This window comes from Nicotiana tomentosiformis, chromosome 8 (genome assembly GCF_000390325.3).
Source record: "Nicotiana tomentosiformis chromosome 8, ASM39032v3, whole genome shotgun sequence".
NCBI lineage: Eukaryota > Viridiplantae > Streptophyta > Magnoliopsida > Solanales > Solanaceae > Nicotiana > Nicotiana tomentosiformis.
The window spans coordinates 4,551,870-4,574,932 of NC_090819.1; the positions used below are offsets into that span (position 1 = coordinate 4,551,870).

At 40.4% G+C, this 23,063-nt stretch overlaps 1 protein-coding gene and 2 long non-coding RNA genes across 3 annotated transcripts; 1 reads left to right on the top strand and 2 right to left on the bottom strand.

The window, feature by feature from the left end:
* Positions 1 to 11,800: 11,800 nt before the first annotated feature.
* On the bottom strand, positions 11,801 to 12,181 carry LOC138897005 (uncharacterized). The gene has a single exon (XM_070182956.1). It carries the CDS (start codon positions 12,179 to 12,181, stop codon positions 11,801 to 11,803), a length of 381 nt encoding a protein of 126 aa, XP_070039057.1.
* A 327-nt stretch (positions 12,182 to 12,508) lies between these two features.
* LOC138896615 (uncharacterized) lies at positions 12,509 to 19,893 on the top strand. The gene is made up of 2 exons (XR_011409981.1): positions 12,509 to 12,578; positions 19,298 to 19,893. It is a non-coding gene; the product is annotated as an uncharacterized lncRNA (long non-coding RNA).
* A 1,047-nt stretch (positions 19,894 to 20,940) lies between these two features.
* On the bottom strand, positions 20,941 to 22,857 carry LOC138896758 (uncharacterized). Its single transcript, XR_011410170.1, has 2 exons — positions 22,442 to 22,857; positions 20,941 to 22,014 (listed from the first exon to the last, which is right to left on the bottom strand). It is a non-coding gene; the product is annotated as an uncharacterized lncRNA (long non-coding RNA).
* Between the last annotated feature and the right edge of the window lie 206 nt (positions 22,858 to 23,063).

The window sequence follows — 23,063 nt, forward strand, 5'->3', positions numbered from 1 at the left end:
GTTTTTTAGCAATAGTTATTTTTTCAGCAAAAACTTTGTTTTTCTGCTGGGACTGGAATCTGGCTTTACATGTTTCTTTGAAATATCCAATATTACCACAGTGAGTGCAGAGCCAATTTTCATGAACAGTAACAGTAACGTACTTGTTGTGTGGGTTGTAGGGGTTTTTTTCCTTTTGGAACCCGAGGCCCTGCATGTTCCCCCACTGTTCGTATACATAATGTCACGACCCAATTCTATTTTAGGCCGTGATGACGCCCAGCACCATGGGTAGGCAAGCCAATAGTGAACAATCTAGTGATTTTCCCATTTCAATAAGTTTTTCCCAAGTAAATAACTTTCCTTAATTTAATAGGTTTAATAAAAAACAAATTTAAATAAATAAAACGAAAGCAACTGAATGTATTTATGGCCATAGGAATAAAACCAAAATCATGAGTCTACTAGTGTGTGCCAAGATCTGATGTCACAAGTGTGTGGGCTACTAGTAGAATATACAAAAGATCTCTACTCTACTGTCTGAAAAAGAATAGACAAAAAATAACTCAAAAGAGAGACTCTGGGTACTGCTGAACGGCTCGGAAGGGCAGCTCACCGTGTGGTCTCGAACCAGAAGTCAAGTGTGCGCGCCGGACTGATAACCAGATATACCTACTTCGGATCCTGCACATCAAGTGCAGAAGTGTAGCGTGAGTACATAAGCAACATGTACCTCAAAGAAGTAGTGACGAGAGGTCGACTTCAACACTTACTATAGGCCAAAAATATAATAGTATGAAGTTCTAATTAAACATGATATATAAACTGATATTAGAACTCAAAGCATGAAAAGTAAGTAAACAATTCTTCCGTTTCAAGTAAGAACCAAGTCATTTCTCTCGTCTAAACCTTACACCTTTCAAGTCCACGGAACAATATTAAATATAAAAGAGTTACAATATCTTTACGCACGAATTATGCTGAGGACGTACGACCCGATCCAAATATACTGTGCATTGTCGAGGGTCAAACGACCCGAACCATAAATACACCAATTAACCTGCCAAGGCGAACGACCCGCTCCCATGAGTGTAGTGAAAATTTATCCCGCTCGCGGCATATACTTGCGAAGCGGTTAAATATAGATTTTCTCAAGTTATCACAATATTTCTCAATTCTTTTTCAAAATAAGAAATTCAGCTAGGAACCTTTAAAATATTGAAATCATCAACCTCCTCTTTAATCCAAACAATTAATAAGCATAAATAAGCAACGGTATTAACAAAAATATGGTGTAAGCCTAAATCTACCCGGACATAAGCATGAATAGTAGCTACGCACGGGCTCTCATCACTTTGTACGTACGTAGCCCCCACAAACAGAAGTACATAATGATTAAATTAACCTATGGGGTTAAATCCTCTCTTACAAGGTTAGAAAAGAGACTTACCTCATCTCAAGGCCTACTTTCCGGTCCAAGATTGTGCCCAGACCCTCAATTTAGCGTCAAACGACTCGCAACTAGTCAAATATTATTTAAAATAATTAATACACGCTTAAAAGTTCATATCCCAACTATCAAATCGATTTCCCCAGCCTATTTGCAAAATTCCTAAAATTCACCCCCGGGCCCACGTGCCCGGATTCCGAAATTATTTGAAGAAAGTTGCTACCCATGACCTCATGAACTCAAATATATGATATTTACTAAGTTCCATAACGAATTTCATGATTAAATCTCATTTTTATCAAAAACCTAGGTTTTCACCTAAACCCAAAATTTTCACTAATTTACATGTTATAATCTACCCATAAACTATGTATTTAACACACATTGTATAGAAATTACTTACCTCAAAGTGCTAGGTGAAATCCCCTCTCTAAGAGCTCCAAAATCGCCCAACAATGGAAATAAATGAGCCAAAACGACTAAGTCTCGTTTTAAAAGAGACCTCACTGGCTCCAGCGATCTCGCACCTGCTGTCGTAGGGCCGCACCTGCGTTGTCGCTTCTGCGGACAAAAGTCCACTTCTGCGAAAGTGCCCAGGCAGGCTGGCTCTGCTTCTGCGGGCGAGGTCCCGCTTCTACAGAGGTTGGGGCGCATCTGCAGATTCCGAGCTGCCCTTCATTGGTCGCTTCTGCGAGATCGCACCTGCGACTGGCCAAGCGCATGTGCGATTATGACAACAGCTGGGAGCTTCAACTATTGCTCCCAATTTCCAACTTGGTCCAAGCCTCGTCCGATTGACACTCGGGGGCCCCAGGTTCCCGCCCAAATATACCAATAAGTTTGGAATCATAAAACGGACTCGCTCGAACTCTCGGAACGCCCGAAACAATATTAAAACTAAGAATCACACCCTAAAACCAATTGAATCAAACTTATGAACTTCAAGTTCTTCAATTTACTCCAAATGCGCTGAAATGTACTCAAACTACTCGGAATGACACCAAAATTTGCATGCAATATCACCAAAAACCGCTCCAAACTAAATTTAAAGAACTTCTAAAACCTTCAAGGACAAACTTTCACCATTAAGCGTCGAAACGCTCCCGAATCATCCAAAACCCGATCCGAACATATGCCCAAGTCCGAAATCATCATACGAACCCATTGGAACCATCAAATCTTGATTTTGAGGTTGTTTACTCAAAACGCTGACCGAAGTCAAACTTAGCCTTTTTAGCTAACCTTAAGGAACCAAATGTTCCGATTTTAACCCAAACTCTTTCAAGTCCCAAACTAACCATCCCCGCAAGTCATAAAATAGTAAAAACACGTACAAGAAGTCTTATTTAGGGGAACTGGGTTCTAGAAAGCTAAACGACCAGTCTAGTCGTTACATTCTCCACCTCTTAAACAAATGTTCGTCCTCGAACGGGTTCAGAATCATACCTGGAGCACTGAATAAGTGTGGATATCTGCTCCCATGTTCTCCTCGGACTCCCAAGTTGCCTCCTCTACTGGTTGGCCCATCTACTAAACTTTAACCGCATAAATATTGTTGGACCTCAACTGGCGAACCTGCCTATCCACAATGGCAACTGGCTCCTCCTCATAACCCAGGCTCTCATCTAGTTGATAAGTCGACATGATACCTCCGGAGCATAGACACATGGAAAACCGGATGAACTCCCGATATACTGGGAGGCAAAGTAAGCTCATAAGCAACCTTCTTAAATCGTCTCAACACCTCAAATGGGCCTATAAACCTTGGGATCAACTTGCCCTTCTTCCTGAATCTCATAATCCCCTTCATCGGCGAGACTTTCTAGAGAACCTTCTCGCCCACCATAAATGATAAATCACACCCCTTTTGATCCGCGTAACTCTTCTGTCTGGACTGTGCTGTGCGAAGTCGCTCCTGAATCAATATTACCTTTTCCAAGGCGCCCTTCACTAAATCAGTACCATATAACTTAGCCTCGCCGGGCTCAAACCACCCAATAGGAGAACGACATTGCCGACCATATAAAGCCTCAAATGAAGCCATCTCGATGCTGGACTGATAACTGTTATTGTAAGCAAACTCGGCCAAAGGCAAGAACTGATCCCACTGTCCCCCAAAGTCAATCACGCATGCCCTGAGCATGTCCTCCAAGATCTGAACTGTCTGCTCCGACTGCCCGTCGGTCTTTGGATGGAATGCGGTGTTGAGCTCTACACGGGTCCCCAACACACTCTGTACTGCTCTCCAGAAATGCGAAGTAAACTAAGGATCACTGTCTGATATGATGGAAACAGGCACACCATGTAACCGAACCATCTCCTGGATATAAATCTGGGCCAATCTCTCTGAAGTATACGTAGTCATCATAGGAATGAAATGTGCCGACTTGGTAAATCGATCTACAATGACCCAAACTGCATCAAACTTCCACAAGGTCCGCGACAACCCAACTACGAAGTCCATAGTAATGCGCTTCCACTTCCACTCACGTATAGTCATCTGCTGGAGTAGGCCTCCTGGCCTCTGGTGCTCATACTTAACAGGATGACAATTTAGGCATCTGGCTACATACTCAACTATGTTCTTCTTCATTCGCCGCCACCAATAATGCTGCCCCAAGTCGCGGTACATCTTCGTAGCACCTGGATGAATGGAATATTGAGAACTGTGTGTCTCCTCTAGAATCCTCTCCCTCAAACCATCAGCATTTGGAACATATAGACGACCCTGGAGTCACATAACACCATCCTCGCCGATAGAAACCTCCTTGGCACTACCCTGCAGTACCGTCTCTCTGAGAATCATCAAGTGCGGATCATCAAACTATCGAGCCTTGATCTTCTCTAATAGTGAAAACTGGGCAACGGCGCATGCAAGAACTCGGCTGGGCTCTGAAATATCCAACCTCACAAGTCTATTAGCCAAAGACTGGATGTCCGAGGCTAGTGGTCTCTCCTCCGCTGAAATGAATGCCAAGCTACCCATACTCTCTGTCTTCCTGCTCAAGGCATCCGAGACCGCATTCGCCTTGCCCGGATGATAAAGAATGGTGATGTCATAGTCCTTCAGTAACTCAAGCCACCTACGTTGCCTCAAATTGAGATCCATTTGCTTGAACAAATGCTGCATGCTGTGATGATCAGTGTAAACCTCACAGGACACCCCATAAAGATAATGCCTCCAGATCTTAAGAGCATGAACAATCGCGACCAACTCCAGATCGTGCACAGGATAATTCTTCTCACAGGGCTTTAGCTGACGTGAAGCATATGCAATAACTCACCCCTCCTGCATTAATACACAACCCAAGCCAACGCGTAAAGCGTCGCAATACATAGTATACATCCCCGAACCGGAAGGCAACACTAGGACTGGTGCTGTAGTCAAAGTTGTCTTGAGTTTTTGGAAGCTCGTCTCATAATCATCGGATCAACGAAACTGAGCACCCTTGTGGGTCAATCTAGTCAAAGGTGCTGCAATAGATGAGAAGCCCTCCACGAACTGGCGATAATAACCTGCTAACCCCAAGAAGCTCCTGATCTCAGTTGCCGAAATAGGACGAGGCCAACTCTGAATTGCCTCAATCTTCTTGAGATCCACCTTAATACCCTCGCCTGATACAACATGCCCCAAGAATGCCACAGAATCTAACCAAAACTCACACTTGGAAAACTTAGCATATAGCTTCTGTTCCCGCAAGGTCTGAAGCATCACTCTCAAGTGATGCTCGTGCTCATCCATGCTACGTGAGTAAATCAAAATATCATCAATGAAGACAATGACAAACGAATCAATATAAGGCCTGAACAACCTGTTCATCAAGTCCATAAATGCCTCTGGGGCATTAGTCAAGCCGAAGGACATCACCAAAAACTCATAATGGCCATGTCTTGTACGAAAGGCAGTCTTCGGAACATCTGAGTCCCGAATTTTCAACTGATGGTACCCCGACCTCAAGTCGATCTTAGAGAACACCTTAGCACCCTGCAACTGGTCAAACAAATTGTCAATACACGACAACGAGAACTTGTTCGTGATGGTAACTTTGTTCAACCTGCGGCAATCAATACACATCCGCATAGTCCCATATTTCTTCTTCACAAATAGCACTGGGGCACCCAAAGGTGATACACTTGGCCTGACGAACCCCTTTGCTAGCAACTCCTCAAGCTGCTCCTTCAATTCCTTCAACTCTTTCGGAGCCATACGATACGGTGGGATAGATATAGGCTGGGTACCTGAAGCCAAGTCAATATATAAGTCGATATCACGATTTGGTGGCATGTCCGAAAAATCAAAAGGAAATACATCTGAGAACTCCCAGACTATTGGTACTGAATCAATCGCCGGAGACTCTGCAGTATTATCCCTAACATAGGCTAGATAAGCCAAACAACACTTATCGACCATGTGTCGAGCCTTCATAAAAGAGATAACCTGACTAGATGTACTGACAGACGAACCCTTCCACTCCAATCTAGGCAACTCTGGCATCGCTAAGGTAACAGTCTTGGCATGACAATCAAGGATGTCGTGATATGGGGATAGCCATTCCGTGCTCAAGATGACCTCAAAGTCGGTCATATGAAGCAACAGAAGATCAGCTCTAGTCTCGTATCCACAGAATGTGACCACACAAGATTGATAGATCCGATCCACAATAACAGAATCGCCCACATGAGTGGACACATAAACAGGAGTACCCAAGGACTCACAAGGAATATCCAGAAAATTAGCAAATAGAGATGACACATACGAATAGGTAGACCCTGGATCAAATAGTACTGAAGCTCCCCAACCGCAAACAGAAATAATACATGTGATCATGGCATCTGAGGCCACTGCATCTGGTCTGGCCGTAAAAGCATAAAATCTGGCTGGAGCTCCACTTGGCTGGGCCCCGCTTGCCTGACCTCCACCTCTTGGACGGCCCCTACCCACCTGCCCTCCTCATCTGGGTAGCCGGACGGCTAGTGCGACTACTGGTGCTATAATCATGGGCTGCTGACCCTGCTGCACTGCCTTGCCCCGAAGTCTGGGGCAATGTCTCTTCATGTGACTAGGATCCACGCACTCATAACAACCTCTCAGAGCGGTGGACTGCTGCCTTGAAGTCTGACCTTGATGGCCCGAATACCCACCGGGAGAACCCTAAAGATCGGGTGAGCGGTATGAACTCTCTGGCATGGCACTGAAATAGGCACTGGAAGAACCCTGATGACCGGAGTACCCACTGGAAGAACCCTGAATAGCTGGCGGGCGATAAGAACTCTCTGGCATAGCACTGAAGCAGGGTCGCGCTGGAATACCCCGAGGAGGTGGTGGTGCTGAATATGGGGGCATGCTGGGATGACCCCTCCCAAAATGACCTCTGCCCCCAGCTGGGGCACCTCTGAACTCTCCAGAAAAACAGGACCTCTTATCCCGATGCATCTGCTTTCTACCCCTCTGACGGTAACCCTAAATCCTCCAAGCAATCTCCACTACTAACTGATAAGAAGCCCCCATCTCAATCTTCCGAGCCATACTAGCCTGAATACTAGAGTGCAACCCCGCAACAAACCTCCGCACTCGCTCCGCCTCAGTGGGAAGTATTATAAGTGCATGGCGAGACAACTTAGAGAATCTGGCCTCATAATCGGTCACTAACATCTGACCCTGCTGAGCTGCTCAAACTGAAGTCGCAACTCTTCCCTCTGAGAGGGTGGAATATACATGTCCAAGAATAGGCGTTAAAACTGATCCCAAGTCATGGGAGGAGAACTTGTTGGTCTGCCAAGGAGATAAGACTTCCACCACCTACGTGCTCTGCCCTCTAACTAAAACGTAGTGAAATCCACCCCGTGAGACTCTAATATGCTCATGTTGTATAGTATGTCCCTGCACTTATCAATGAAGTCCTGGGATCCTCATGTTGCTCACCCCCAAAGACCGGAGGGTGAAGCCTGGTCTATCTATCCAGTAGCTTCTGCGGCTCGTCGGTCGTAGCTGGTCTGGGCTCAGGTACAACTGCTGCAACTGGCTGGGCTCCGCCCACGGGTAGTGTGCCCGGGGTCTGATATACTGCAGCTGCATGCCCAGGAGCCTGAGTAGTAGGGGTCTGTGCTCCCCCTCCTGCCTAAGATATGGCTGGGTCTGCTGGACATAAACCAGCCTGGGTCAGAGAATCCATGAACCGCAGCATACGATCCATGACCACCTGAAAGCCTGGTGCTGACATGAAATTAACCGGGGCTGGCTCTGCTGCGGGCACCTCGCCCTGCTCCTCATCAATGAGATCCTCCACTGGATCGGCTGGTGGTGCAATTGGGGAAATTCTGGGATGTCCTCGTCCCCTTCCTCGGGCCGGTGCCCCCAGCCTCTAGCAACAGGGGAGTAGATCTTCCCGGCTCCAGAACATCTGTCGCGCGCGTTCTCACCATTTGTGAGAGAGTAAGAGAAGAAACTTAGTACACCATCAACTGCACGATAGGAGATGAATACAAAGTAGTTTCCTAATACATTATAGCCTCTCGAAGATAAGTACGGACGTCTCCGCACCGATCCGCAAGACTCTATTAGGCCTGCCCATAACTTGTGAGACCTACGTGAACCTAGTGCTCTGATATCATGTTGTCACAACCCAATTCCATTTTAGGCCGTGATGACGCCCAACACCATGGCTAGGCAAGCCAACAGTGAACAATCTAGTGATTTTCCCATTTCAATAAGGTTTTTCCAAGTAAATAACTTTCCTTAATTTAATAGATTTAATAAGAAACATATTTAAATAAATAAAACGAAAGCAGTTGAATGTATTTATGGCCATAGGAATAAAACCAAAATAATAAGTCTACTAGTGTGTGCCAAGCTCTGGTGTCACAAGTGTGTGGGCTATTAGTAGAATATACAAAAGATCTCTACTCTACTGTCTGAAATAGAATAGATAGAAAATAACTTGAAAGAGAGACTCCGGCTGCTGCTGAACGGCTCGGAAGGGCAGCTCACCGTGTGGTCTCGGACCAGAAGTCAAGCGTGCGCGTCAGACTGATAACCTAATGCACCTGCCTCAGATCCTGCACATCAAGTGCAGAAGTGTAGCATGAGTACATAAACAACATGTACCCAGTAAGTATCTAGTTTAACCTTGAAAAAGTAGTGACGAGGGGTCGACTTCGACACTTACTATGGGCCAAAAATATAATAGTATGAAGTTCTAATTAAACATGATATATAAACTGATAATAGAACTCAGAGCAGGAAAAATAAGTAAACAATCCTTCCATTTCAAGTAAGAACCAAGTCATTTCTCTCGTCTTATCTTTTCACCTTTCAAGTCCATGGAATAACATTAAATATAAAGGGGTTCCAATTTCTTTACGCACGAATTATGCCGAGGACGTATGACCCGATCCAAATATATATATAAATATACTGTGCACTGTCGAGGGTCGAACGACCCGAACCATAAATACATCAATTAATCTGCCGAGGCGAATGTCCCGCTCCCATGAGAGTAGTGGAAATTTACCCCGCTCGCGAAACATACTTGCGAAGCGGTTGAATATAGATTTTCTCAAGTTATCATAATATTTCTCAATTCTTTTTTAAAATAAGAAATTCAGCTAGGAACATTTAAAATATTGAAATGCTCAATCTCCGCTTTAATCCAAACAATTAATAAGCATAAACAAGCAACGATATCAATAAAAACATGGTGTAAGCCTAAATCTACTCGGATATAAGCATTAATAGTAGTTACGCACGTACTCTCGTCACTTCGTACATACGTAGCCCCCACAAATAGAAGTACATAATGATTAAATTCACCTATGAGGTTAAATTCCCTCTTACAAGGTTAGAAAAGAGACCTACCTCGTCTTAAGGCCTACTTTCCGGTCCAAGATTGTGCCCAAACCCTCAATTTGGCGCTGAACGACTCGCAACTAGTCAAATATTATTTAAAATAATTAATACACGCTTAAAGGTTCATATTCCAACTATAAAAGTGATTTCCCAAGACTATTTGTAAAATTCCTAAAATTCACCCCTGGGCTCACGTGCCCGGATTCCGAAATTTTTTGAAGAAAGTTGCTACCCATGACCTTATGAACTCAAATATATAATTTTTACTAGGTTCCATAACGAATTTCATGATTAAATTTCATTTTTATTAAAAACTTAGGTTTTTACCTAAACCCAAAAATTTCACTAATTTACATGTTTTAATCTACCCATAAACTATGTATTTAATACATATTATATAGAAATTACTTACCTCAAAGTGTTAGGTGAAATACCCTCTCTAAGAGCTCCAAAATCGCCCAACAATGGAAATAAATGAGCCAAAATGACTAAGTCCCGTTTTAAAAGAGACCTCATTGGCTCCAGTGATCTCGCACCTGCGGTCGCAGGGCCGCACCTGCGTTGTCGCTTCTGCAGACAAAAGTCCGCTTCTGCAGAAGTGCCCAGGCTGGCTGGCTCCGCTTCTGTGGGCAAGGTCCCGCTTCTGCGGAGGTTGAGGCGCACCTGCGGATCCTGGGCTGCCCTTCCTTGGCCGCTTCTGCGGGCTCGTAAATGCGGCTAGCCAAGCGCAGATGCGATTATGACAGCAGCTGGGAGCTTCAGTTGTTGCTCCCAATTTTCAACTTGGTCCGAGCCTCGTCCGATTGACACTCGGGGCCCACGGGGCCCCGCCCGAACATACCAACATGTTTGGAATCATAAAACGGACTCGCTCGAACTCTCGGAACGCCCTAAATAACATTAAAACTAAGAATCACACCCCAAAACCAATTGAATCAAACTTATGAACTTCAAGTTCTTCAATTTACTCCAAATGCGCCGAAACGTACTTAAACTACTCGGAATGACATCAAATTTTGCGTGCAAGTCTTAAATGACATTACGGAACTATTCCCGATCTTAAAATTCCATTTGGACCTCGATATCACCAAAACTCTCTCCAAATTAAATTTAAAGAACTTCTAAAACCTTCAAGGACAAACTTTCACTATTAAGCGCCGAAACGCTCCCAGGTCATCCAAAACCCGATCCGAACATACGCCCTAGTCCGAAATCATCATACGAACCCACTGGAATCGTCAAATCTCAATTTTTAGGTTGTTTACTCAAAACGTTGATAGAAGTCAAACTTAGCCTTTTTAGCCAACCTTAAGGAACCAAGTGTTGCGATTTTAACCCGAACTCTTCCAAATCCCGAACTAACCATCCCTGCAAGTCATAAAACAGTAAAAGCACGTACAAGAAGTCTTATTTAGGGGAATAATGTTCTAGAAAGCTAAACGACTGGTCGGGTCGTTACACATAGCAGTGATTGCATCAGAGGGCCAGGTCCACTTAAGAGATTTTTCTAGGTCACTCTTCACTCTGTCTAGATCTTCCTGAAGTTGTCTGTTTTTCTCAAGCTCAGCACACAGACTAGATTTCACTGATTTTAGCTCATTTTCAAGTCTAAGGTGTGCCTCACTTGCAACGTCCTTTCCCTTTTGAGTGTTCATAGGCCTACTTTCCCTTCTTAGTTCCTCAATTATTTCCTTTAGGTATACAACTACTACCAATAGGTCATCTCTCTCATGCTCTATGTTTGCAATTCTCTAACTCAAAATATCTTTTTCCCTTTTTAAACTCTCAATGGTCTCTCTTAGATCAACCGCAACCACCACTAGATCATCTCTCTCGTGTTCTATTTTTCCTAGTTCCATGGTTAGCACATTTTTATCATTAATGAGACTGTGATAAGTATCAATTAAAATATTAGCCAAAGATATAAGTTTCTTTTAATAATAGGATTTTAAATTTCTTTGAACATCTAGAAAGTTTACCCCATCTTCATCGTCATCTTCCTCATCCTCATCTGATTTAGCCATTAGAGCAAATATGGAATCATATTCAGCTGCTTCACTTTCGACCGCCATCATGGAGTTGTCGCCTTGATCATCATCATCTCCAAATTCGCTGGAGGAGTCTCCCCATACAGCAAGAGCTTGTTTCAAAACATTGTCAACAACATCTTTTATCTTGAACTTTTTGTGATAAACCTGGTTCCTTTTGCCTCCTTTGTCTATGTTATGCTTGTACTGGTCTTGCTTAAGAAGAGGGCAGTCCTTGATAAAGTGTCTTGACTTCCCGCATTTATGACATAGGTCATATCTTCTTGGCTTGCTTGAACTGCCCCTCTTTGGGATACCTCCATTTCTGCGAACCATTTTCTGAAATCTCTTTGTCAGATATGCCATATCAGCATCCTCACCTCTTGAGTCATTGTTGTCTGTCTTGAGGACCGGGTTCTTCTCTCTTTTGGGCTCTCTTCTCTCATTGTTCTTTTCATAAGTTTTCAAATTACCAATGAGTTCATCAATGGTCATTTTCTATAAATCCTTTGCCTCTGTGATGGCGTTTACCTTGCTTTCCCAGGAACCAGGTAATACACTAAGTATTTTCTTGACAAGTTTGTTCCTGGGAATGATTTCTCCTAGCGAGTGAAGCTCATTGATGATAGAGGTGAAACGAGTGTGCATGTCCTGAATGGACTCGTCGTCCTTTATTCTGAAGAGCTCATACTTAGTTGTCAACAAGTCGATCTTCGACTGCTTGACTTGAGTTGTCCCTTCGTGTACTGTTTGAAGAGCTTCCCAGATCTCCTTAGCACTCTGACAAGCTGAGGCGCGATTGTATTCATCTGGTCCGATGCCACATACAAAAAAGTTTTTTTGCCCTGAAATTCTTCTCAATAGCCTTTTTGTCAGCATCGTTATACTCTTTTCTCCTTTTTGGGACTATAGTTGTTCCCTCACCAACAGTTTTCATGGAAATAAAAAGTCCGTGTAATACTCTTCATTACAAAAAAATGAAGTAATTAAGTAATTTTAAATAATAATAATAATAATAATAATAATAACTAATAAACAAAAAAAAGGAGGGGAGCAAATTAATAAAACAAAACAAATAAAAAAAAGGGCTAAGCAAAGCAAAAGGGCCGAAGCCCATCTGCCAAAAGAAAAGAAAGGGGAAAATGGGGGGTTGGCTGCTATGTCGAAGCAAAAGCTTCAGGAACGCCGAAAAAAAATTCAAAACGGGAAGAAGAAGAAGAAGAAGAAGGCTGGAACCAAATCTTGAGAAATTTTAAATACGCACTGTTTCTTACGGGTAATACTCGAATTTCTCATCTGGGTTCTTTTCTTGTGGTAATTCTTTTTGTCTCAGTTCATATATTTGAAGGATTTCACAAGGTATAAGAAATTTAATACCAATAAGAGTTATTCTGGGCAAATTATGCAATTGAAAGTTGGTCAATGTTACTGTAGGATAAATTCATTTGGAAAAAGAAGGGTATTGATGTATTTGTACTTAAACTAGTTTCATTATATATGATCTTTGATAGGTGTAAATTAAGTTAGGATACAAGGATTAAGTTTTGGTGTTTAACTGTATTGCAATAACAATATCGAATTTGGGTTTGAATGTGGTAAGTCTAGTATTGAGTACAAAAGATAAGTACCAATTAAGAAGGAATATTATGGACAGTAAGGTTATTTCAGTTTTAATTTATGCACACGATTAAGGAAATTGAGCAGTAGAGGGAATAAACCATATAAATACATTTTTATTCAAAATATTTTGGACTAATTTAAATTACTCATAGCATGGGTAAATATAATTTGGCGAATTGATGATAAAATATAAAACTCGGAGGATTGGGTATTCTAAATTAGTGATGGATTTAGCCTAAATGAGACAATTAAGATGAGATCGATATTATATAATTATACATTAATTGGAGGAAGTTATACGAATTGCTCGAGGTGAAGCATTTGGTATTTCGGCACGAGTACTATAAGTAGTAATCTTACCGCAATTTGTGTTTTCATAACTTGCATGATTTACACATAATTTTTAATATGAATATATTACAGATTATTTTGAGTTGCATGTGGGAGAAGTCTTTTACTCGATATGATACCGAAATAATTATTTGAGATGATTACCGTTGTTTTAAATATTCTTGTTGACACTAGATATGTTTTACCGTTACTTGAATTTACTGTTATCGAAATGAAATTACATGATTTGATAAGAACCGAAATGACCTATATTGTTTTAAAATATTTTTCTATGAGTATATACGGATACATAGACAAGTATAAATGAGAGTAGACTTTGAAAGATCCCGTAGCTAACGGTGGGTTCGTTAGACCTGGTGCACCTTGTAATTACCGATTACCATTACAGCCCTCGCTAGTGGGAAGGTAGAACTAGCATACTGTTACCGGTTTCCCTTGAGTAGGGACTACCGTTATATTTGACTTCTTGCGAAGAAGTCCACAGTTATATCGATTACATGATCCGTTCATTGAAACCTCCCAAATGTGAATATTGATATTATACAGTGGTTACTGAACTTATTACTGAATTGTTAATTGTATTATACTACAAGAAAAGCATGATGAGACTGAAAATTATTTATTGTTTCTGAAAAGGACATTTTTATGTTATTTTCCGTTTCAGATACTAACATGTTTTTTGACTTGTCCCCAATAAAAACGATTGTGGTTTAGTGTTATTACTCACTGAGCTAGCGACTCATTCCTCGCAAAAATTTTTTTATAGAGACATCAGTTGACGCGGGCGAGGATTTCGTTAATTAGAGCGCACAGGTTGATAGTTCTTGGTGAGCCTCGCACTTGTTCGCGTTTGCGGAGATTTTATTTATTATTATGGTCTTTCTTTAAACTCTTAGAGTCGATCCATAGTCAATATTTTGTGTCATTAGTATTATTATATTATAATCTTATGTTGAGTATCGTTCTTTATTATGAAAGTTGGAGATAAATTAGTATTTCTGGTTGTTAGTGGGTTGATTAGTAATGGTGGAGACTTGTTTTAGTTAAATGATAAGTTGTCGATTGTTTGGTTTGATATTAGGATGGTTGGTTGTTGATTTTGAGACATGAAAATTTTTTGGATAGTCCAAAAATAGGGAAACGCTGCCCGATTTCCTGTAAAATACCGATGAGGCTTACTTGGGAGAACTTGCTCCTAAGCGCCGGTCACGATCCTAACGCGCCCATCGTGCATTGAGATAACTTAAGATTGACTTTGGAGTATTTCTTTCACAGATGGCTAGGACACGCACACCCTCATCTGCTGGACGTGGTACTTCCGGGGTGGCGGTCAAGTTGGGGTTCATCAAACTAGAAGACAGACTGATCCTCAACCTGAAGTTGGGAATATAGGTCAACCACAAGCTGCTATGCTAGATCAAGTGCAAGGGCAGGGAGTTCAGGACGCTCCACCACCAGTGCCAACTGTTGTACCTATTGTTGCCTTACGTGCAGATGCAGTGGCAAGGTTATTGAATGGGTTAGAGGCATTGGTTCCTACTCAGGGTAGAAGTTGAGCTCCTCAGGCTACTTTACAGAAACAAGCACATGTACAGACTCAGACTTTCGGGAATAAGGAAGTATCCCTACAAGAGTTCCTGAAATTAAAATCACCAATATTCACAGGTTCTGATAATTTGGCATATCTCAAAGTTTCTTGGATGGGACACTCAAGGCATTACGTGCTCTAGGATGTTCTAGTGAGAGAGTTGTGGAGCTCGCAGCATATAACTAGAGGATTTGGCTAACACATGGTATGAAACTGTATTGGTAGGAAGGCCAGCAGGAGCATCACCACTGACATGGGACGGATTCACTAAATTGTTCATGAATCATTTTCTTCCGGGCAGCCTAATGCAAAAATATGCTAGAGACTTTGAGAGATTGGTTCAGACTCCAGATATGGATGTGTCAACATATAACACCAAGTTTTGTAAGCTGGCTAGATATGCCCCTTACTTAGTGCCTACCGAAGAAGCTCGAGTTCAGAGGTTTGTTGATAGATTGGTTGGTCGTCTATACACTGCAGTAGCCCCACAGATGAAGACTTTATCCTACTCTGATACAATCGACCTTGCTAGAAAGATTGAAACCAAGGGACGTGAGGAGCGTGCAACTAGTGATTTACGTAAGAAGGCCAAGACATGAGGGTCTTTCAGTAGCGATTTTAGTGAAAAACGAAGAGCAGGAAATCAGGGACAACAACAATAGGGTTTTCAGACAGGGACACACTTGTCTTCACAGACCACATTACAGACAGGGTACTAGGGGACCGTCAGTATCTGGACATCGTAATTCTGGGCAGATATATGCCACTACTCCAGTCTGCCAGACCTGTGGTAGATCGCATTTGGGCTAGTGTCGTGTTCTAACTAGAGAGTGCTTTCGGTGTGGCCAGTTGGGACATCACTTGAGGGATTGCCCTCAGCCTCCGAGAAATTTCAACCAGGCTTCTATTCAGTCAGTTGCACCTACTCAGACTACTCGTAATACTTCAGGTGCTACAAGTATAGGAAATAGAGGTCGAGGTGTTGGAGACCGTGTTGCTGTGAATCAAGGACAATGGAATGCTAGTAGAGGTTAGGCGAGAATTTTTGCATTTACTAGACAGGATGCTCAGGCCTCGAATGTTGTGGTTACATATATTTTTTCTGTCTGTTCATTTGATGCACTTACGTTGATTTATCCGTGATCTACTCACTCCTATGTGTCCTCGTACTTTGCTTTGAGGTTTAGTAGACAGCCTGAGCTATTGAATGATCCTTTTCTAGTTGCTACTCTTGTTGGAGAGTCTCTATTAGCTGGATACGTGTATCGTGCTTGTGAGATTCAGGTTGAGGGTAGAGATACTCTAGCTGATCTTATTGTACTTGATATGATTAACTTTGACATGCTGATGGGAATGGATTGGTTATCTTCTTGCTATGCTATCGTCGATTGTCATGCAAAGATAGTCAAGTTTGAGATACCAAACGAACAAAAGGGGGTCAGGTTCCAGAGACTTGCAAAGTTGTATCTTTTATGAAGGCACAACGACTTCAGAAGAAAGGTGCTTGGGTCTCTTAGCTATTGTAAATGACATAAAAAGGAAACAATTAGTATAGAAGATGTTCCAGTAGTGAGAGAATTTTCTGATGTATTTCCTGAGGATTTACCAGGATTGCCTCTAGTACGAGAAATAGATTTTGGTATTGATTTGCCACCTGACACACAACCCATATCAATACCGCCATATCGGATGGAACCAGCAGAGTTGAAAGAGCTAAAACAACAACTATAAGATTTGTTAGATAAGGGTTTTATCAGACCGAGTATATCTCCATGGGATGCACCGGTACTGTTCGTAAAGAAGAAAGACGGATCCCTGAGAATGTGTATTGACTACAGGCAGTTGAACAAGATAACAATACACAATAAATATCCTTTGCCTAGTATATATGACATGGTTGATCCAGTTATAAGGAGCTGTCCACTTTTCAAAGATTGACCTCTGTTCTGGTTATCATCATCTTAGAATCAAAGATGAAGATATTTCTAAGACTACTTTCAGAACTCGATACAAGCACTATGAGTTCCTTGTGATGCTCTTCAGATTGATTAATGCTCCAGCTGCATTCATGGATTTAATGAATAGGGTGTTCAAGCCGTTTCTGGATAGATTTGTAATAATATTTATTGATGATATCCTGATATATTCTCGTAGCCAAGGAGAACACGAGAACCATCTCAGGACTGTGTCGCAGACATTGCGAGAACATCGGCTTTATGTTAAGTTCTCGAAGTTTGAATTTTGGCTAGACTCAGTATCATTTATGGGGCATGTGGTGTCCAAAGATGGAATTATGGTAGATCCTAAGAAGACCGAAGCTGTGCAGAAATGGCCCAGACCTACTTCTCCTACAAAGATTCATAGCTTTTTAGGCTTAGAAGGCTATTACAGGCGTTTTGTGCAGGATTTCTCCAAAATAGCAGGGCCACTGACTAAGCTAATACAGAAAAATATAAAGTTTCAGTGGACGGAGAAATGTGAGCAGAGCTTTCAAAAACTCAAAACATGTTTGACAACTGCACCAATATTAGCCTTATCATCAGGTTTTGGAGGATTTACAATATTCTGTGATGCCTCGAGGGTGGGATTAGGATGTGTTCTCATGCAAAATGGATGTGTTATAGCTTATGCTTCGAGACAATTGAAAAAGCACGAGCAAAACTATCCTAGACATGATTTGGAGATGGTTGCAGTGGTATTTGCTCTAAAAATTTGGAGGCATTACCTATATGGCGAAACTTGTGAGATTTATACTGACCATAAAAGTCTGAAATATATCTTTCAGCAGAGAGATCTGAATCTTCGGTAACGCCGGTGGATGGAACTACTCAAAGACTATGACTATTCTATTTTGTATCATCCTGGAAAAGCCAATGTGGTGGCGGATGCATTGAGCAGAAAATCTATGGGGAGTTTGGCACATATAGTTCCTGCAAAGAGACTTTTGTGGCCAAAGATATTCAGAGACTAGAAGATACAGGTATCAGATTTAGTGTCGAAAATTTAGAGGCATTGTTGGCTTGTGCTCAAGCTAAGTCTTCATTAGTTGAGCACATTAAGGCCACCCAATATGAGGATGAGCGATTATGCAAATACAGAGATGAGGCCTTAGCTGGTAAAAGAAAGGATATGATTGTTGAAAGTGATGGTGTGCTTCGAATGGGGGACAGCCTATGTGTAGCAGACGTAGATGAGTTGAGACATTTTATTCTTGAAGAAGCTCACAACTCTAAATACACCATACATCCTAGATCCACAAAAATGTACCAAGACCTAAAGCTTGTGTAGCAGACGTAGATGGGTATTGTTGATAGACAAGTAAGAAAACTATGGTCAAAAGAAATACTGTTTGTGAAAGTCTTATGGAGAAATCATTCTGTTGAAGAAGCTACATGGGAAATAGAAGATACTATGCGAGTCAATTATCCTCATTTATTTCAATCTACAGGTACGTACCTGAGTTAAATTCGGGGACCGAATTTCATAAGGTGGGAGAATGTAATACTCCTCATTACAAAAAAAAGGAAGTAATTAAGTAATTTTAAAAAAAATAAATAACTAATAAACAAAGAGGGGGGGGGGGAGGGGAGGAAAATTAATAAAATAAAATAAATAAAAAAAGGATAAGTAAAGCAACCATCTGCCAAAAGAAAAGAAAGGGAAAAGGGGGGGTTTGCTGCTACGTCGAAGCAGAAGCTTCAGGAACGCCGAAAAAAAATTCAAAAGGGGAAGAAGACGAAGAAGAAGAAGAAGAAAAAGAAAAAGGCTGGAACCAAACCTTGAGAAATTTTAAATACGCACTGGTTCTTACGGGTAATACTCGAATTTTTCATCTGGATTCTTTTCTTGTGGTAATTCTTTTTGTCTCAGTTCATATATTTGAAGGGTTTCACAAGGTATATGAAATTTAATACCAGTAAGAGTTATTCTGGGCAAATTATGTAATTGGAAGTTAGTCAATGTTACTGTAGGATAAATTCACTTGGAAAAAGAAGGGTATTGATGTATTTGTACTTAAACTAGTTTCATTATATATGATCTTTGATAGGTGTAAATTAAGTTAGGGTGCAAGGATTAAGTTTTGGTGTTTAACAGTATTGCAATGACAATATCGAATTTGGATTTGAATGTGGTAAGTCTAGTATTGAGTACAAAAGATAAGTACCAATTAAGAAAAAATATTATGGACAGTAAGGTTATTTCAGTTTCAATTTATGCACACGATTAAGAAAATTGAGCAGTAGAGGGAATAAACCATATAAATACCTTTTTATTCAAAAGATTTTGGACTAATTTAAATTACTCATAGCATGGGTAAATATAATTCGGCGAATTGATGATAAAATATAAAACTCGGAGGATTGGGTATTCTAAATTAGTGATGGATTTAGCCTAAATGAGGCAATTAAGATGAGATCGATATTATGTAATTATAGATTAATTGGAGGAAGTTGTACGAATTGCTCGAGGTGAAGCATTTGGTATTTCGGCACGAGTACTATAAGTAGTAATCTTACCGCAATTTGTGTTTTCATAACTTGCATGATTTACACTTGATTTTCAATATGAATATGTTACCGATTATTTTGAGTTGCATGTGGGAGAAGTCTTTTACTCGATATGATGCCAAAATAATTATTTGAGATGATTACCGTTGTTTTAAATATTCTTGTTGTCACTAGATTTGTTTTACCGTTACTTGAATTTACTGTTATCTAAATGAAATTACATGATTTGATAAGAACCGAAATGCCCTATATTATTTTAAAATATTTTTCTATGAGTATATACGGATACATAGATAAGTATAAATGGGAGTAGACTTTGAAGGATCCCGTAGCTAACAGCGGGTTCGTTAGACCTGGTGCACCTTGTAATTACCGATTACCGTTACAGCCCTCGCTAGTGGGAAGGTAGAACTTGCATACCGTTACCGATTTTCCTCGAGTAGGGACTACCGTTATATTTGACTTCTTGCGAAGAAGTCCACAGTTATACCGATTACATGATTCGTTCATTGAAACCTCCCAAATGTGAATATTGATATTATACAGTGGTTACCGAACTTATTACTGAATTGTTAATTGTATTATACTACAAGAAAAGCATGATGAGACTGAAAATTATTTATTATTTCTGAAAAGGGCATTTTTATGTTATTTTCTGTTTGAGATACTAACATGTTTTCTGACTTGTCCCCAATAAAAACGATTGTGGTTAAGTGTTATTACTCACTGAGCTAGCGACTCATTCCTCGCTAATTTTTTTTTATAGAGACATCAGTTGACGCGGGCGAGGATTTCGTTAATTAGAACGCACTGGTTGATAGTTCTTGGTGAGCCTCGCACTTGTTCGCGTGGGCGGAGATTTTATTTATTGTTATGGTCTTTCTTTAAACTCTTAGAGTCGCTCCATAGTTAATATTTTGTATCATGAATATTCTTTTGTTATTATAATCTTATGTTGAGTATCGTTCTTTATTATCAAAGTTGGAGATAAATTAATATTTTTGGTTGTTAGTGGGTTGATTAGTAATGGTGGAGTCTTGTTTTAGTTAAATTATAAGTTATCGATTGTTTGGTTTGATATTAGGATGGTTGGTTGTTGATTTTGAGACAGGAAATTTTTTTGGATAGTCCAAAAATAGGAAAAACTCTACCCGATTTTCTGTAAAATACCGATGAGGCTTACTTTGGAGCATTTGCTCCTAAGCGCCGGTCATGATCCTAAATTGGGCCGTGACAGTCCGTCACATATTACTTCCCACAACTCTAAGTCCTCAGCCATGATGAAATCATGCATTCTTGTTTTCAACCAACCATAGTATTGGCCGTTAAATCTAGGTGGTCTGTACGTTGATTGTCCTTCCTCGAAGTTTGGTGGAGCAGCCATGATGAAGATCCTTTCTAGGTGCTAACCTTTTAGAAAGAAACTGCTATGATACTAATTAATAGAAACTAAGGGTCCACCAAACTATGTAGAGAACCAAGTTCTCTATAAGTTCCCACAGAACACACGCACATTGCAGTAAGTAAGTGACATAATAAAATTTTACGTGAAAAATTTCCAACTCACGGGATTAAAACCACGACCTACCCTTGTAGGATTTCAACTTCACTAATGAGCAAACTTCAGATTACAAACTATTGTAACCTAGAAATTAACCTCTTAATCTCTCACTAACTTGTAACAACTCTCTTACAAGCCTCTTTGTAATAACTCTATTATAAAGCTTACAACTCGACTAACTCTAGCCAAGACACAAACACAAGGTTTATGATTTTACAAAGATTTCTTACACAATACTTCTAACTAAGCTAAGTAGGAATTACAAGTAAAGTGTTTTAACAAAGGTGCAACACAATTTAGGACATGTAATGACTCAATACAGAAAACTGGTCCTTCGTTATGTTGTTCTTTGTTCTTGATGCCCTTGAGAATCACTTGCAAGATTGACACAAACTTGAGAGAATGCTTGATCGATTCTTGAATGTGCAAGTGTTTTGTTTTACTTTTGCTTGATGTTAATAATTTATTTGTGACATCACTTGAATGATGCAAGCAAGTTAGGTAAAGGGCATTCCCTATAAAGTTGACTGTTGCACTGTTTTTGCACTGTTTTTGCACTGTTTCGTGTGCAAGCAGCAACTTTACATCTGTGGAGAGTTGACTTGTACTGTCACCAAGGGAACTGGTGGTCATCTGTTCCCTCTGTTATTTCTTTGACTCTGAAGAGTTGAACCACGTCCTTGACTTGAGACTTGTTGTTCTTTAAGTACTTGAAGATGTGTAACAATTTGCTTATCTGGTTCTTATCATTAAGTTTGTTAGATTATCAAAACATAACAGGGATACATATAACCTATCAACACCCTTTTCTCCCAAAGTTACGGGGTCATTCTGCCGAGTTCCTTCGACATGTTTCCCATCTGTATTTCAAAACCATCAATCTTGACTAACACAACTTCATCTGTCTTTCCTTGTAAGAAGAAGTTCTCACTGCACAGTCATATATAAGTATCCAATTTTACAAATCACGCTAGAAGAACCTAATATCTCCATTTTAAACCTTGGGTGAGATAATATCATGGCAGACAGCTAGGATGATTTGTTTTTCTTCATTTTATTCCTAGAGATTGAGGTAGGACAATTTCTACAAGGTAAATACACAACACAAAAGACAAAGATCAACAAAGTGACATGATATTCATACTTTCAAGAGTCCACGCTCCGGCTCCTCCCGAGAGTCATGAAAATAAATGAGTCAGAGCCAAATTAGGTGCCACACTTGAATCAATTGTCAGTACATGTAAATTCTCATTTGGCTATTTTCACTATCATTAAATGTTAAAAAGGCTTAATCTTTATCACAATCATGTATTCATAACAAACAAAAACAAATAAATCACTTCTCAATCTCAAATTAGTTGGAGTAGTCTATTTAAATCATCAATTGAGGTGAATTAATTTGTCTTTAATCGAATTAAAGGTTCTCTAAGCTAGACCATACGAACAAAATAAGGTAGAATGCATCTTTATACATTGGCGTAAAATGAGCAGAAGAGAATATGAATACTTACAGCAATGGCAGTACAAGCAGCACATTTATCTTCGATACAGAGAGTAGCTGGTAAAACAGATAAGAAAGCAATAGCAACAAACAAAATCGATCTCATATATGGCTTAATCGCCATTTGCGTTCTCTCCTTTTTCGTGTGAATTTTTCCCGGTGCCGGAGAATCGAAGGAGCTACGGCGGAGAAGTATTTGTTTTTAATGGGAACGGCGGTCCACGTCATCGGAGCACCTTTGGTGTCATCATCCAATAATAATGAGCCACGTTTGCCTTTTTCTTATTTGATTGCCACGTCGGATTGAACTCGTTGCCATAGCCACGTTTGCTTTTTTTTCCTGATTTCTTCAAATATTTTTGCTTATGAGATTTCTTCAAATTGCTTAGACTTTAGAGTTTAGAGTATGTTGCAGTAAAAATGTTTAATGAAAATCATTCCTATAGGGATTTATCACAAAAGTTTTTAGCATCTTTATCCGGTGGTAGCATTTATTATGATTAAAAATTTGACCTTTAAATTAATTTACAACTCATAAAAGAAATAAATTACTTTAAAAATTTATGTAGTAATTTCTTTTACGTGTTCGTGTTATTATTTTCTGTTTCTTTTTCCACTAATACAATGTAAAT